The sequence below is a fragment of the Sphaerodactylus townsendi genome, linkage group LG03 (genome assembly GCF_021028975.2).
Source record: "Sphaerodactylus townsendi isolate TG3544 linkage group LG03, MPM_Stown_v2.3, whole genome shotgun sequence".
NCBI classification, from domain to species: Eukaryota; Metazoa; Chordata; class Lepidosauria; order Squamata; family Sphaerodactylidae; genus Sphaerodactylus; species Sphaerodactylus townsendi.
In genome coordinates, this window is record NC_059427.1 from 10060853 (window position 1) to 10075598 (window position 14746).

At 46.0% G+C, this 14746-nt stretch overlaps 1 protein-coding gene across 1 annotated transcript; it reads left to right on the plus strand.

The window, feature by feature from the left end:
- Positions 1–501: 501 nt before the first annotated feature.
- Positions 502–6860, plus strand: LOC125429968 (zinc finger protein 79-like). Its single transcript, XM_048491603.1, has 5 exons — positions 502–561; positions 1781–1932; positions 3984–4054; positions 5619–6405; positions 6488–6860. Exons 1-5 carry the CDS (start codon positions 502–504, stop codon positions 6858–6860), a joined length of 1443 nt encoding a protein of 480 aa, XP_048347560.1.
- The last annotated feature ends 7886 nt before the right edge of the window (positions 6861–14746 follow it).

The following is a 14746-nucleotide window of genomic DNA, read 5'->3' on the forward strand; positions in this document are numbered from 1 at the left end:
CTGCCCAGGAGTTGCAGTTAGAACCCAAAATGGAGGACCAGGAAACGGCTGGGCCTGAATCACAGGAGAATTCGGTGGCCAGGGAACCGAGAGGATCTTCGTGTCGTCCAAATGCGGAGCTACGGGGAGGTGCTGGAAGAAGGTCACCCCTAGTCCGGATTTAAGCAGAGGCGGAAGCACCATTGCACAGGATAACCAGTTGCAAGATTTCCCTGAAGGCGCAGTGCAGCCCCTACATTCGGGATGGAGAGGAACCCGGCCCATTCCCCTCACTACTCTGGCCAGAGGGGAAGACATTAAAAGTATTTCCAGGCCCCGTTCAAAGAGATCAGCTGATGGCGGTCCGTGGCCCAGAGCTGGAATGCATAGGCGATGCACTGCCAGGCCCCTCCTGTAGCAAAGGGGACAGCGAGGTTCTCTGGCGGCAGGGAGCCGTCCGTGAAAGTGAAGGAGGGAGGATTCTGCAGGCGAGGACCCAGGCAGCTCAGAGTCTCCGACGGCATGGCGCTTCAGAGCTTTTCTGTTACGAAAGGAAGCCGAGGGGCCTCCGAGGGAGAGTTTGTAACAAGCTCTGGGAACTTTCACCACCAGTGGCTGAGGTCGAGACTATTACACCAGAGAGCAGATCCCTGGAGTTTTTTTGATTCCTGGAGCAGTTCCACAGCGAAGCCTGTGCCTGCCTCCGGAAATGCAGAGGCTGGGTCAGGGGCCATGGTCCCGAAGTCTCTTGCACCCAGACTGTTACCCTAGCAGAGAATTTCTTTGCAAGAATCTGAGGAACCCGGAACAAAGGGTAGAGATCCTGGGGAAATGGGGTGTAGAAGAAGATGGCGGAGGTGTTTGTTGTTTTTTAAAGTGCTAAAGATCCCTAAAATTTTAGAATAAAGTGAGAAAACTTGTTGTGAAAGCCCAATATTATCCTAAAACTCTAACTGGAGACTCAAGACAAATTACACAGCATGAAGTTAAAATTATCAAAGGGATGGGGCAAAATTATCCAGAATGATCAACAAAGGATTTGGGCTGCAGGAGATCTGAAACCAGGCAGCAAATGACACAAAAGGGGCGGGTGAACATCTGTAAAGGGATGGTGCCCTATTCAAGATCTCTGTAAAATTCCTTTGGGACTCTGCAGCATCCTAATTTTATTAAATTGGACTGATACTTCATATGATTATTATTGCATTCAAGTTTCCGACAGGAAATCAAGCTGGAGACAGTTTTAATGAACTGTTTATGGGTTGTATTCTAATTTCTAGATTGCCCTGTGGATGTTAAAATGTATGAAATATTTTGAAAGATCCCTGTAAATTGATTTTAAGCGTTAGATTTAGACAGAGTGAGGGGCCCATGGAAACTTTGCAGGGGGGTGAATCATATTCCCCACCTCCCTCCATTGCTCAAGCTTTCTGCAGAGGTTGTTCCTTTCCCCAAGACCATAGGGGTCCTCCAAACTTTTTTAAACAGGGGCCAGTGTCTTAACTGTCCCTCCAGACTGTTGGGAGGGCGGGACTAAAAACTATGAACAAAATTCCTATGCACAAAATGATTTGTCAAAATGTTTGATTTCACCTTTTCCAGCTGCTTTCTGTCATAGCAGTCTATTTTTTAGAATAACAGTGACCAAAGTGCATGTCAAGTACAAGTGGGCTCCAAAATATTGCTTAAGGGAGGCTGTGAGATACCTTTCCCTGTTAAAAAAAAAAGCCAGAACTTTCCCAATGGATCATTCCATCTAACCCAGGGATCAGGTATCTTCCTGGGTTCTGCTTCCTCCTAGTGCAGCCAGCGAGCAGAATTCACCAGCCCTGGCTGGGATGCCAATGAAAGTGAGAAGCGGAACAGAAAGCCTGAGAGCAACACATGGAGTGGCCGAGCCGAGGGAAGCGATGGAGACAGGAGTTGCCACATGCTAAAGGTTTCCAACTCTGGGTCAGGAAAATTCCACTGGAGATTTGGGGGGTGCCATCATGTAATTGGCAATCAACAGCCCGTTGGGGCCGGTTCCTCCCTCTCCCTCGAGCCCCCACTGCACATGAACGCAGAGCCATACAGCTGTCATGTGCCACTGGCCGGGCGGATAAGCTGCATGCCGCCTTCAGGAGGCTGGCATCATTTGGCCCCGGACGTGGACCCCAGGGACCCCCTGGAGTTAGGAACATAATCTAGAGATGGGTGGAAGAGCTCAGCTTCCAGAATTGCATCCAGTCAAGGCAACCTTTCCCCACAGTCTCTTGATCTCCCAGGTGGCTACTGGCATCCCCGGCCAAGTAGAGCCAGGGCCTGGAGCAGCTGCCAACATCCCCACCAGACTGGAGCAGGTGCCTCTGGGCTTACTTGGGGGGTCCAGAAGGCAGCACTACTTAATGGTAGGTGCACTCTCTGCACATTGACAGAGAGAATTATTTGTATTTTGTTTTAGAGCAGTGGTGGCGAACCTTTGGCAGCATCCAGATGTTAGTGGACTACAATTCCTACCAGCCCTACCAGCAAGCCCGAATTGGGCTGGGAGCTGATAGAGGAGTGAGCAGGGGCTGATAAGAATTGTAGTCCACTTAACATCTAAGGTGCCAAAGGTCTTCGACGCACTCCTGGGCTGCTTTCGAGATTCCCCTTTTTAACTTTGAAATTTTCTCCAGCCCTGAAGGGGTCACCCTGGAGTGCAGAAAAAAAAAAAGGAAACCTGTCAAGGGAAGTGTGCCTCTTTATCTACCTGCAGGATTCAAGTATTTGGCAGACTTTGGAGCGATACATGAAGAGATTTACATAGTGAAAGGCTCAGTTTGCTATTACAAAGCTACTAAAGCTACTAATACCCATTTAACTACTGGTGAAGATGTTTCATGGCGTTGGGAAACCATAGGGGTTTAAATCTGACCTAGGTACAGGAAGCAGTAAACTGACACAATGCGAGTTCCGTTACAGTGCTGACGTACAATGCTTTCCCTTTCTGTGTCTTATATAACTGCCTTGAGAGCTACTGGATTTACACAAGATCTTGCAAGCCAAGCAGAAACTACCAAGTGGGGATATAATAAGCAGCCTTAGCACCCTTGTCATTTTCTTTGTTTCCCACTTTTAAGAGAGCTTGTAGCACAAGTTGAAGGGGTACACTGGATCCAACTCAATGGTCACCTGTTTAAAATGTGTATTTATTAGATATTTTATGCTTGTTATGGGTATTTTTTGAGTTATTTTGTGTTATTGTGTATTATTATTAACTCAATAAAGGAAGCTACAGCCTCTCAGTTTGCAAGATCTGTGCAAATAGAGACACACACACAAAAGGGTATTTTATTGAATTGTTGTCATCTTCTAAAAGATTTGAGGGAATCTGTTTTTTGGAGGTTGGTTCTGAGAGTCAGGGGTCTGCAACTCTAGAGCTCTCCAGGATGTTCATGGACTACAAATCCCGGCATCAGCCCTGGCCAATTGGTGGGATTGGATGGGAATTACAGTCCATGAACATCTGGAGAGCCTTAGGATTGCAGACCCCTGTTAACTTAATTTTGTTCCCCTGTTTTACATCAGCATGTTGGGAGACAGAATGCCAGGACACTACTAGATTTTACTACTGTGATGCCAGAACATCGAAGAAAAAAACAAGATAAAGTCATGAAACTGAGCATATAATGGGATCTATGTGGGGCAGGAACCACTCCAAGATGGAGAGTGTTACCTTGAATCTGCTTTCATGCAGAGGAAGAGCCTCTTGATCCCAATCCAACAGGGCTCTTGCTGTGTCCAACTTTCCATCCACAGGATATCACAAGTTTGGCCTACCTCAGTGCAATGGGAGAAACTGCTGTTTGGGTCAGGGGACAGGCCTTTGCCCCTGGATAAGATGGTTACTGGACTTGTTGGCAATTAATCCCTCCCTGGATTTAATGAGAATTGTGTAATGAACAATCTGCCTTTCTACATGGGTTCAGGGAGGCTTGGAGAAAGCATTTAGTTCCCAAGTCCAGATCCTTCCTCACCAGACACATCCTGAAAAGTTCACAGCTGCCGTTGGATGAAAAACAGGAGGCTGACTGGGAAGCAACTTTGTCTGGTAAGCATTTTCCCCAGAGGTCTCTGGGCTGGTTTCATTGAAGGTTCTGGTTCTAGCCTGGTCTTTCCATATAGCTGAATGAGGTGGCTGTCCAGTGCTGTCCATTCGCCTTTCACTCTTTCTTTAGTTCTTTCATTGTTCTTTTCTTGCTCAAATCATTCATAAAAGGTAAAGTTTCCCCTTCAGTTGCGTCCGACCCTGGGGTATCACTGTGAGCAGTGATTTTATATACCAAGCCTCTTTGTGGGGTAGTTTGCCATTGCTTTCCCCAGCTATTCTTTACCCCCTAGCTATGAGCTAGATCAGGGGTAGGGAACCTGCGGCTCTCCAGATGTTCAGGAACTACAATTCCCATCAGCCTCTATCAGCATGGCCAATTGGCCATGCTGGTAGAGAACTGATAAATTATAATTCCTGAACATGCTGGTAGAAGCTTCGATAGGAATGAATCTGGAAAACCTTATTCTGAAATAGATACTCAATCAGCGACCAAGAAATGGATGGATGGCTGAGTTGACCATGAGCCAGCTGCCAGGATATCTGACCCGCAGCGGGATCGAACTCCTGACCGTGTGAGTGGCAGTGCAAGCACTTAACCACTACGCCACGCATCTCCTCAAATCATTCATAAACCCCTTTGATAAATCACGAAACTAGACCTGGGAGAGCCATGCCTGTTTCGACAAAGCCTGGGCCCTTTTTTCCAGATACGCTGAAACCAGCTGAGTTCTCAATGATTTTATTGAAAATAAAATTTTATTGAAAATAAAAACAAAACAATAAAACATTCAATACAGATATTTCTCAGCTGAATATCACGGTTCCTGCAGGCTTGCTTCAGCCCCCTGAGCTCAGAGATGCACACATGAGCTCAGCCTGGATTTGAATCTCCCAAGTCTTTGTTCCTTACTTCCCAGGAAAACCACGTTCCTGCCATGAGGCAATCTAGCCTTTGGTGTATAGGGCTTCCTTTTGGTTACAGTCTTTTGGCTTCTCCATCCCGGAGATCAAAGCCCTTGTCAGGCTAGTGTGATTTTTCCTGATACAGTAAGAAGAATAAGAAGAGCTGGATTTATATTCCCCCTTTCTCTCCTATAGGAGACTCAAAGGGGCTTACAAACTCCTTTCCCTTCCCCCCTCACAACAAACACCCTGTGATGTAGGTGGGGCTGAGAGAGCTCAGAAGAACTGTGATTAGCCCAAGGACACCCAGCTGGCATGTGTGGAGTGCACAGGCTAATCTGAATTCCCCAGATAAGCCTCCACAGTTCAAGCAGTAGAGCGGAGAATCAAACCCGGTTCCTCCAGATTAGAGTACACCTGCTCTTAACCACTACGCCACTGCAGTTACAGAATAACTTCATAACAGCTAGGTGTTGTTACCACTTTTGATTTGGGGGAAAGTGTATGTTTAGACCTGCTGTCAGTATCAGTTATTCCTTTGCATGGTTTTATTGTCTTATTTTTCTTGGTTCCATAAGCCTGGTGCCCTGTGGTGGAACAAGCGTTTTCTAAAACAAATACTTAAAAAATAATAAGCGTTTTCTGGTTTTGTTCTCTGCAGGCAATGAGCAAACACCAGATGATGATGAAGAAGCTTCAGAGGGGGACCGACCTGAGCAAGTGGTTATTGGGGGAAGCTTGCTGGAAAGACCCAAAGGGAAAGGTTTCCAGGGTCTTGCGATAGAAGAGAGAGTTGGAAGTCATCAGGGATCAGAAAATCCTTCGGAAAACTCTCCTGGAAAGGCACCAAAACTTTGTGAGGAACCTGATAGGGGCTTACCAGAGAGCACTTTTCAGGAGGGAATCCGCAAGCACGCTGACACAGGGGAAAACCCCTGTCAGCGTTTTGTGAGTGATAAACCCCACAAATGCTCCTTTTGTGAAGCGAGTTTCTATGAGAGAACGCACTTGGTCATTCACGAGCGAATCCACACTGGAGAGAAACCGTACAAATGTTCTGTGTGCGAGACATGGTTTTCTCACCCCTCGGAGCTGCTGAGGCATGAAGAGACCCACATGCCCGAAAAGCCCCACAAATGCGGCGTCTGTGGAAAAAGCTTCAACCAGAAGGCCTCTCTGATCACCCACGAGCGAACCCACACAGGGGAGAAACCATACGAATGCTCCGAGTGTGGGAAGAGCTTCAGCACAAGCTCCCAGCTCATAACGCATAAGCGAGTCCACACGGGTGAGAAGCCATACAGTTGCTCCTACTGTGGCAAAAACTTCAACCAGAAAGCATCCCTAATCACCCACAAAAGAACCCACACAGGGGAGAAGCCGTACGAATGTACACTGTGTGGGAAAAGTTTCAGTGCTTGCTCCCAGATCATAAACCCCATCCAGGGGTCCGCACAGGGAAGCCGTAGCGTAGTGCTTAGAGTGTGGGAAGCGTTTTGGGAGCAGCTCCCATCTGACTGATCACAAAAGAACACACACAGGGGAAAAGCCGTATAAATGTTCCGACTGTGGGAAAAACTTCAGCCGAAGTTCCAACCTGACGGCACATAGCAGGATCCACACAGGAGAAAAGCCATATATTTGCTCAGGTTGTGGCAAAAGCTTCAGGCAGAAGGCGTCCCTCATTACTCACAAGAGAACCCACACAGGAGAGAAACCCTTTGAGTGCTCTGAGTGTGGGAAAAGCTTCATTTCGAGCTCTCGCCTCGTAAGCCATAAAAGGGTGCACACCGGAGAGAAACCGTATGAGTGCTTAGAGTGTGGGAAATGCTTCATTTCTAGCTCCCACCTTCTAAGCCATAAGAGAGTGCACACAGGAGAGGAGCCGTATAAATGCTCATAAATGCGGGATACCCTTCCATTAATGTGCTGCCCTTCAGATAACGGGCCGGTTCACACATATCCCGGCCAGGAATCCTGCATACCAGGAATGACTAACTTCTAGAATCTTGAGGACTGCTTATTTCTCCGGACAGTAACCTGGGGAGGACAAGAATAGTCAGCTCCACGATGAAGTTGGCACCTTTTAGCAGTAAGGGCTTCTCCATAAAGGCACATGGACATAGTCTAACCTATAGATACATATTTGCCAGACCCCAAAGAGAGATGTAACATTAAAAGTGTGGTTTCTCTCTGTCTTACAATTTAAAAACAGCTTTGATAGGCCAGGTAGATTTCTTCTAGGTGACAGCCCCATCCTCCTGGCTAGGCAGTTGCCCACATATCCCTCTGTATGCCAGGAGGCGCAAGCCGTGTAATGTGATCTAAGGCTCTCCAAGGTCAGCCCTGGGTTGAGGTGTAATGCTTAAGACCTTTAGTAATTCTTTTTTCCTCCCCAGAAAAGGTGACAAAGTAAGGTGCTCACAGCACACCAGCCTCCCACCCTGTCACGTAGAAATGCACATAGGCTAAGATTACCTGAGAACTGGGCTAAGATGGACCAATGGTGTGACTCTGCAGAAGGCAGCTTCATATGCTCATAATGTGCTCACCATGTGTAATGCGGTGATTCCCACTAGTTGGCAAATGTTTGAACCAGCCCTGAACACCAGAATCCCTGTATGTAGTACCCAAAGGGCATGGAGGTGCGTAGGCAGTTAGAGGGCAGGGCTGTCCATAGTGTATGTGTTCAGGGACATTTTGCCACATTCGAGGATTTGTCTAACTGAAGAATCCTAATTAGAACTGCCTCAAAATGCATGCTGCGGGCAAGGAATTCCTGGAATATTTTTCTAGGAGCACTCCAAATAGTGTGCTGGATAACATCAGCTGGTAAGGCATTTCAGCCTTCCTGTAGCCCTATGTATTATTACCACCTCTAGCTCTGGGTCACAATGTGACAGGCAGTAGAATTAATACTCGAGGGAGAGTAGGAATTGGGGTTACCAACCAGCTTGGAAAAAAATGTCCTGTTGTGTTGACAATTTTGTTGTGCCAAATAGATAAGCTAAAGAATCCCTCCTTGGGGCATAAAAGGTAAATAACATCACTTGTTAAACAACACCCCACACAGCCCAATCAAAAGGGACATTTTCCTCCAGGCCTGTTGGAAACCCCAGTAGTTGACTCTACTTTGAACAGTTTGAAATACTCTTTTTTGTTGTTGTTTAGTTTTGTTATTTAAACTTCCTGCAAATAGAAAACAGCATGGCAAGCAAAGAGTACAGGAGTAGAAACTTTTCCCCTGCTCTGCTAGTGTTCGGAGAGGCATTGTTTTGTTTTGTTTTTCACACAGAGGGGGTGTTTCACACAGAGCTAGAATTCAAATATAAACCCCATAGTCTGAACTGGGGCAGTTTCCCAGCATTTTACCACCCATCACCCCCCTGCCTTTGTCGATCAGGTCTTTGTGTACTTCTGACATTCTTCCCCTTGGCTGCACACTTCAAGAGCTGTGGAAGATTAGTTAGCCGCTGACTATCTGTTTTTTTTTTTTTTTTTCAAGGAGTAGCCTCTCTGGCCTGTAATGCCGAGCCCTTAGGGGATAGGGCGTGATTATATAAATCTTGAATAATAATTAATAATAGAACATTTCTCTGGGCAAGGGACTGATGGGGCTGACCTTATACCCCTTTGGCACACCATGAGGCAGATTTTCCCATCAAAAGGGGACCCACTAATCAATTCGAGCAGATCTTCGTAAGTAGCCTTAGGCTAATGTTATAATATTGTCCTACCCTTGGAGGCAGATAGTTCTTAATGGCTGTACAATAGCTCCAACCTTAGGAACTAAGCAAAAAGAAATATGTAGCGATGTCTCCTCAAAATCCTACTGGAGTCCCCTTTAGAGACTAGTAACTCTTATTTGAGTTACCTGTACCCAGTCTCTCCATTGTAACCATCTCACTTTTAGAGGTTACCTTTGCGGAGGTCCTCAAAGGGCAGCAGGCCCAGGGATTCTCCTCGGGAACACAATACCCTCAATGCTGCTTTAGAATTATTCTTCTCTGTCATTTGTTTTAGTATGAGAGTTAATCTACACTTCAGCTCTTTCCCAAAAAGTCTCCCAGTTCAAGTCTGTGTGCCCTGCTATCAGCATACGTGGACACTCCAAAGACTTTAGTCAAGAGTCTGTTGTAGATTTAACTGTCAGTTAAGAGTTCTCATATTCACTGGCAGGATGCCAAATCTGTCTCCCTCACAGAGAATAGCCTTTTGTGACTTTTTTGGTCAGCTGTTCACTCAACCAGTCAGCATAGAGCAGATTACCACTCAGAGCAGATTACTGTCTGTCTGGCTTGTTCCTGGCTGCACCCTGTGATTTACTTGTACAGTCCGTCACTGAACCATATAAAACAGTGATGGTGAGACCTACAGCACGGGTGCCAGAGGTGGCACTCAGGAAAACCCTCTCTGTGGGCCGCGCTAAACAAGAGTTCATTGGAGTAGCAGTGAAGTGGGAGGGTTAAGAGCTCAAATTAGTATCTAATCTCCTGGAGGAACCGGGTTTTACGATTCCCAGCTCTTTGCCGCCCTGGGCACCATGGTGGAGAGGCTTATCCTGGGAATTCACATTAGCCTGTACCTCCACACATACCAGCTGGGTGACCTTAGGGCTGAAGATCACAGCTTCCTCAGACTCTCTCAGCCCCATCTACCTCACAGGGTTTGTAAACCCCTTTGAGTCTCCTGCAGGAGAGAAAGGGGGGATATAAATCCAAACTCCTTCTTCTCTTCTGTAACTTCATTGTGGCCAGAAGTGAGGGGATCGGCTCCCTGCCGCACTACACACACACATCTAGGCTGGCCTGGGCCACTGTGCTAGATTATTAGCATTAAACCTAGTTTTGGGGAAGCAGTGTAGGTAACCCTGTTAAACGCTGTTAAACCCCACTGATTTTCATGGGAAGAACGAAAGCGTGATCCTTTACCTGCACAGTAATGCTTCGGCTGCTGGCAATGGGAGGCTTTGCTTCTGAGTAAAACCCTCCCTGGGTTACATTGATTCACCAGTTGGAAGAGGTTGCATGGTTGCTTCAAAAGCGAAAACCCCAAACAGCTACCACCAAGCTTACTCCACGTAAATTACTTGGCAGCGTCTGGAGACCGAACCAACCCGTTTTTTTTTCTAAACTAAAACCTCAGTATTTGGGTTAAATTGCCATGCTGGCACTTTGCGATAAATGAGTGGGTTTTGGGTTGCAGTTTGGGCACTCAGTCTCGAAAAGGTTCGCCATCACTGCCATAAAACCTTCTGAGGGAACTTTGAATTCCTAGGAAATCAGTTCAAAAAATGTAGTTATGCGGAAGTGAATTGGAAGCATCTTTGGAAAACCTGGCATGCTATATGTTTATAGGCTTAAACAATGTTATTCAGTGTATTGTCGAAAGCTTTCATGGCCAGAATCACTGTGGTGTGTGGTTTCCGGGCTGTATGGCCGTGTTCTAGCAGCATTTTCTCCTGACATTTCGCCTGCCTCTGTGGCTGGCATCTTCAGAGGATCCTCAGCCCAGAAACCACACAATACCCCAATGTTATTCAGAATAGTGGCAGATCCTGTGTGCTTAAATTCTCCTCTGGCTGCATCAGCACAGACTCTTACTACAGACAGGTGATCCTAAACCTGGCACGGATAACCCCTTCACCAACTCCAGGGAGGCTGACCTTATTCCTGTTCATGCACCCAGCCTCAGCTTTCTTCTCCTTTTCTGCTCAGATTGCCTGTGTATATTTGCAGGCTTCCTGTGAGGTCAGGATTTACCTCTTCCAGGTAACAGTGAAAGTCATACATTGAAGGCAGGAAGGAAGAAGTTCTGTTCCCTAGAACTTGCCTAGACCAGGCCCAGACTGTTTCTTGTTGTTGTCCACAGCTGTGGCACTTTCTCCTTGCTGAGCTAGTTTTCTAGCTATTCAAAACTAGAATTCTGCCAGATTTCTAATTGGAGGATTCTGCTCCTCTGGGGCTCTGCCTCCCTCTTTCTCTTGCTTGTGTGATCCAGCCCTACTTTCCTCATTCAGTTCTTCGCAGACTGAACCTTGGAATTGTAATTACCACAGTTTTTCAAAAAATCTCTTCCTTCAGGGTAATATACTTTAGTTTTTCTCACTCTCTTCCCCCCCCCCCCACAACAACCCCCTGAAATAGGTTATGGCAGTGGTTCTCTCCAACCCAACTCTAATCGCATGACCCTTTAATTCCAGTTCCTCGATGTTGTGGTGACCCCCAACCCTAACATTTATCCATTTTACAGATGGAGAACACTGATGCAGAGAGTCTTAGGCGACCCCTGTGAAAGGGTCGTTCGACCCCCAAAGAGGTCCCGACCCCCAGGCTGAGAACCACTGGGTTATGGTAAAAGAGCAAGTGACTATCCCAAAAAAACCCGGGGAGCTTTGTGGTTCAGGGGGAATTTGGACTAGGGTTGCCAGTGTTTTAGACAGCTGCACCAAATATTTTATTAGCCCCACATGTACTGTTTTGCATCCTTAATGTGGCACAGTTAACTGCATTGGAGTAAGGGTGGAGAAAGGTGCTGTGTCCGTTGAACTGATTTCAAGCAAGATTAAATTCATAATAAAGACAGACCTAGAGGTATGTGGCTACAAAATGTGGAGGCTTCCTCGCAAGTAGAAAAGCAGTACAGCAGCAAATAGATGTGCTGCCTGCTGGGAGAGCTGTCTTGCTTCTCTTGGAAAAAGGGAAAAAAACCCCACAGGGTGGTGTTCAGCAGTGGCAAGTTGGAAATGGGAGTGAAGTAAGAAAAATAAACATCTTCACGCACATCTAATCTATGCATACTTGCGCACTTGCCTGTCACTACCAGGTGTAATGTGTGTTAATAACGAGTTTTTATCCATCAAATTACAGCAGCTAATACCCTGTTTCCCCACAAATAAGACCATCCCTAGCAAGAATATGGAGATGTAGTAGAGGTTTTGCTGAAGTGCTAAATATAAAGCATCCCCCGAAAATAAGACGTAGCAAAGTTTTTGTTTGGAAGCATGACTGTAGAACAGAACACCAGAGCATGCAGCTGTGGAGCGGAAAAATAAGACATCCCCTGAAAATAAGACATGGCGCATCTTTGGGAGCAAAAATTAATATAAGACACTCTTATTTTTGGGGAAACACGGTAGTAACCCAGTAGAGTTTTAAGGCAACTTCCACAGTATTCCATAGTCATGTTATGAGAAGGCAGATCTCCCTTTCAACATTCCTCTGCCCTTCTCAATCCCACTGACAGATTAACCCGTTTATGTGGAGCGCTTGTGATACAAATTGGATATATAAAAGTAAGGGGTGTGAAAGGTTAGGGGTAGCGTTGTCAACAGGCCTAGAGAAAAATTGATTGTCCCCTTAATAGAGGCGTAACGTGTGGTATTGCAGGAGAGTGTTACGGGCACTGTGGACCGCCAAAAAGACAAATAAGTAGGTTCTAGATCAGGGGTAGGGAACCTGCGGCTCTCCAGATGTTCAGGAACTACAATTCCCATCAGCCTCTGTCAGCATGGCCAATTGGCCATGCAAATCAAGGCTCTCGGCGAAAGGACCATTTTGGAGGTCATTAATCCATAGGGTCACCATAGCTTGGAAGCAACTTTACGGCACTTAACAAACACACCGTATGTGGAAATGGACTGCAGAAGCCTTTCATGGCTTGGGGGTTAAATAATAGTCACCCGATAAACAGAATCCCGTGGAGAGTCTATTAGAGAAAAAGTTCGTTTGCATTTTTGAAGGCGCTCACTACTGGAATCGACAGGCTGTTGTGGGTATCCCGGGCTGCGTGGCTGTCTTCTGGTGATTTTAGCTCCTAGCGTTTCGTCCGCATCTGTGGCTGGCATCTTCAGAGGCATGCTGCAGTGAGATGGGTTTCTCTCCGTGGCAAAACGTGAGGAGCTAAAACCACCAGACCACAGCCACACCGTCTGGAAAACTCTCAACAGCTGGACAGTAGGTTTTTTGCAACCCTAATTAGGGATAATGAGACACACTCACTCAGCAAAATAAACATTTGGAGCATCTGTTGCCTCTGCCTTTTCCCTTCAGGACAACGTATAGAATTGAGAGGATGAATGTCATTTTGTTCCTCTCAAAAACCCGATCAGACTGAACAGGCTGTGAGCAATTCAATAAGTCCCACAAGTGAGGGGCAATTTCAGCCCAAGTCTTCCCAGTCCATAAAACTGGTTTTGCAGTACTGTGGCAATTTTTTTAAAGGCTCTGTGTTTGTGTGTGCGTTTCTCTGTCCCCCCTCCCTTATATGTTCTGTGATATCACAGCAGCTCAGCCAATAACTAGGAAGGATTATTAGGTAAGTAGATTTCTAACTGCTTTGGGACAGTCTTTAAAGGGAAGAAGATGGTTTAAAAAGAACACGGCAGTATAGCTGGCTTTGCCCCCCCCCCCCCCGCTCTGCAGAAAGATAAGGCTGGTAGTCTTGTTTTCTACAGCAATGCTTAGCCCAATGATGTGTCTGGATCTTTCTGAGCATGTGTGGAGTGCATCACCATTCACTAGCCACATCCTATTTGTATGCATCTGGGGTCAGGGTGCAGAGCTTCCATGCAGAGTCGAGCCCTCGTTTCGATCGTATTCAGCTGCCTTCTTATGGCCTCCTCACATATAAATTCCTCCACTTTCCAAGTCTGTTTCTATCCCTCAAATGTTTATGCATGTCTGCTGTTCACACGAAGAGAGACAAACGCCACTTCTTCCCCATGACTGTTTGTGAATCTGTAGTTGTAAATGCATTAAAAGAAATTTAAATTTACTTTATGCCTACATATTTCTTGTCGATTTTTTCATTAAACAAACATCTTTCTTTGGCATTTGATTTCTTGAGTTTCAGGATGCTGTATTCCATATATGTGTGGAGGTTTTTTTTTGAGGGGGGATTGGTGTCCCAGGTAAACTGTAAGGTGTGTGTTTTTTTGGCAGTGTAAATCTCTTTCTGTGGCTCTCTGGAATAATCTTTTCCTCGCGTATGAAACACAGCCGTCAAACTAACAAGCTGGTGAAAAGAGGTTGCAAAAGAGGTCTGAATCTAGTGCCAATCAGTTTAATCAGGTGACTCTGAATTCTAGAAAGGGGGAGGGAAATCTTTCAATACATCCTCACATAGTTCAATGAATGTTAAGGTAACTCAAAGAAACAGAGGAATGGCCCATGGAGTATTAAGTAGCTTTTTTTGTGTGTAAAAGTTTCCGGGTAATCTTGTGCATCAGGAAATGTGTGGGAAAAGAGATCAGCGCTTTCTCTGCTTGGAGGCCCAGAGAAAAGACCATTCTGAAGCAACGAATGGACCAGTGTTCCTCAATCTACGCATAAGGCATCTTTGGCTGTGCAACATTCATGAGTGTTACCTTTGTATTATTGTGTGTGGGGGGATTGCTCTATTAGCTGGAAACAATATTTACATTCAACTTCCAAGCAATCCATTTCCAAAAAAAAAAAAACACAAAAGCTTTTCACTTTTTTTGATCTCGAGGAACCAGGGGGCATCCATTTATGAAAATGCTGGGGAAGAATTAGGACTAATAAAAGGACACACTTCTTCACGCACTAGCGCGTGTGATTGGTGTTTTGGAATATGCTGCCACAGGGAGGTGAGTGAGTGGCCCACTAACCTCGGATAGCAAGCTTTAAAAAGGGGCTTGGACAGATTTATGGAGGAGAAGTCGATTTTATGGCTGCTGCAATCTTGATCCTCTTAGATCTGAGATTGCAAATGCCTTAACAGACCAGGTGGCTTTCCAAAGGAGCAACAGCCGCATGAAGGCCATTG

Bases quoted from the DNA above. Each gene is read 5' to 3' on its own strand.
- LOC125429968 (XM_048491603.1), top strand. From the start codon at position 502: ATGGCGCTTCAGAGCTTTTCTGTTACGAAAGGAAGCCGAGGGGCCTCC. The intron at 4,055-5,618 runs GTAAGCATTTTC...TGTTCTCTGCAG, and splicing joins CTGGGAAGCAACTTTGTCTG to GCAATGAGCAAACACCAGAT. The intron at 6,406-6,487 runs GTCCGCACAGGG...TGATCACAAAAG, and splicing joins ATCATAAACCCCATCCAGGG to AACACACACAGGGGAAAAGC.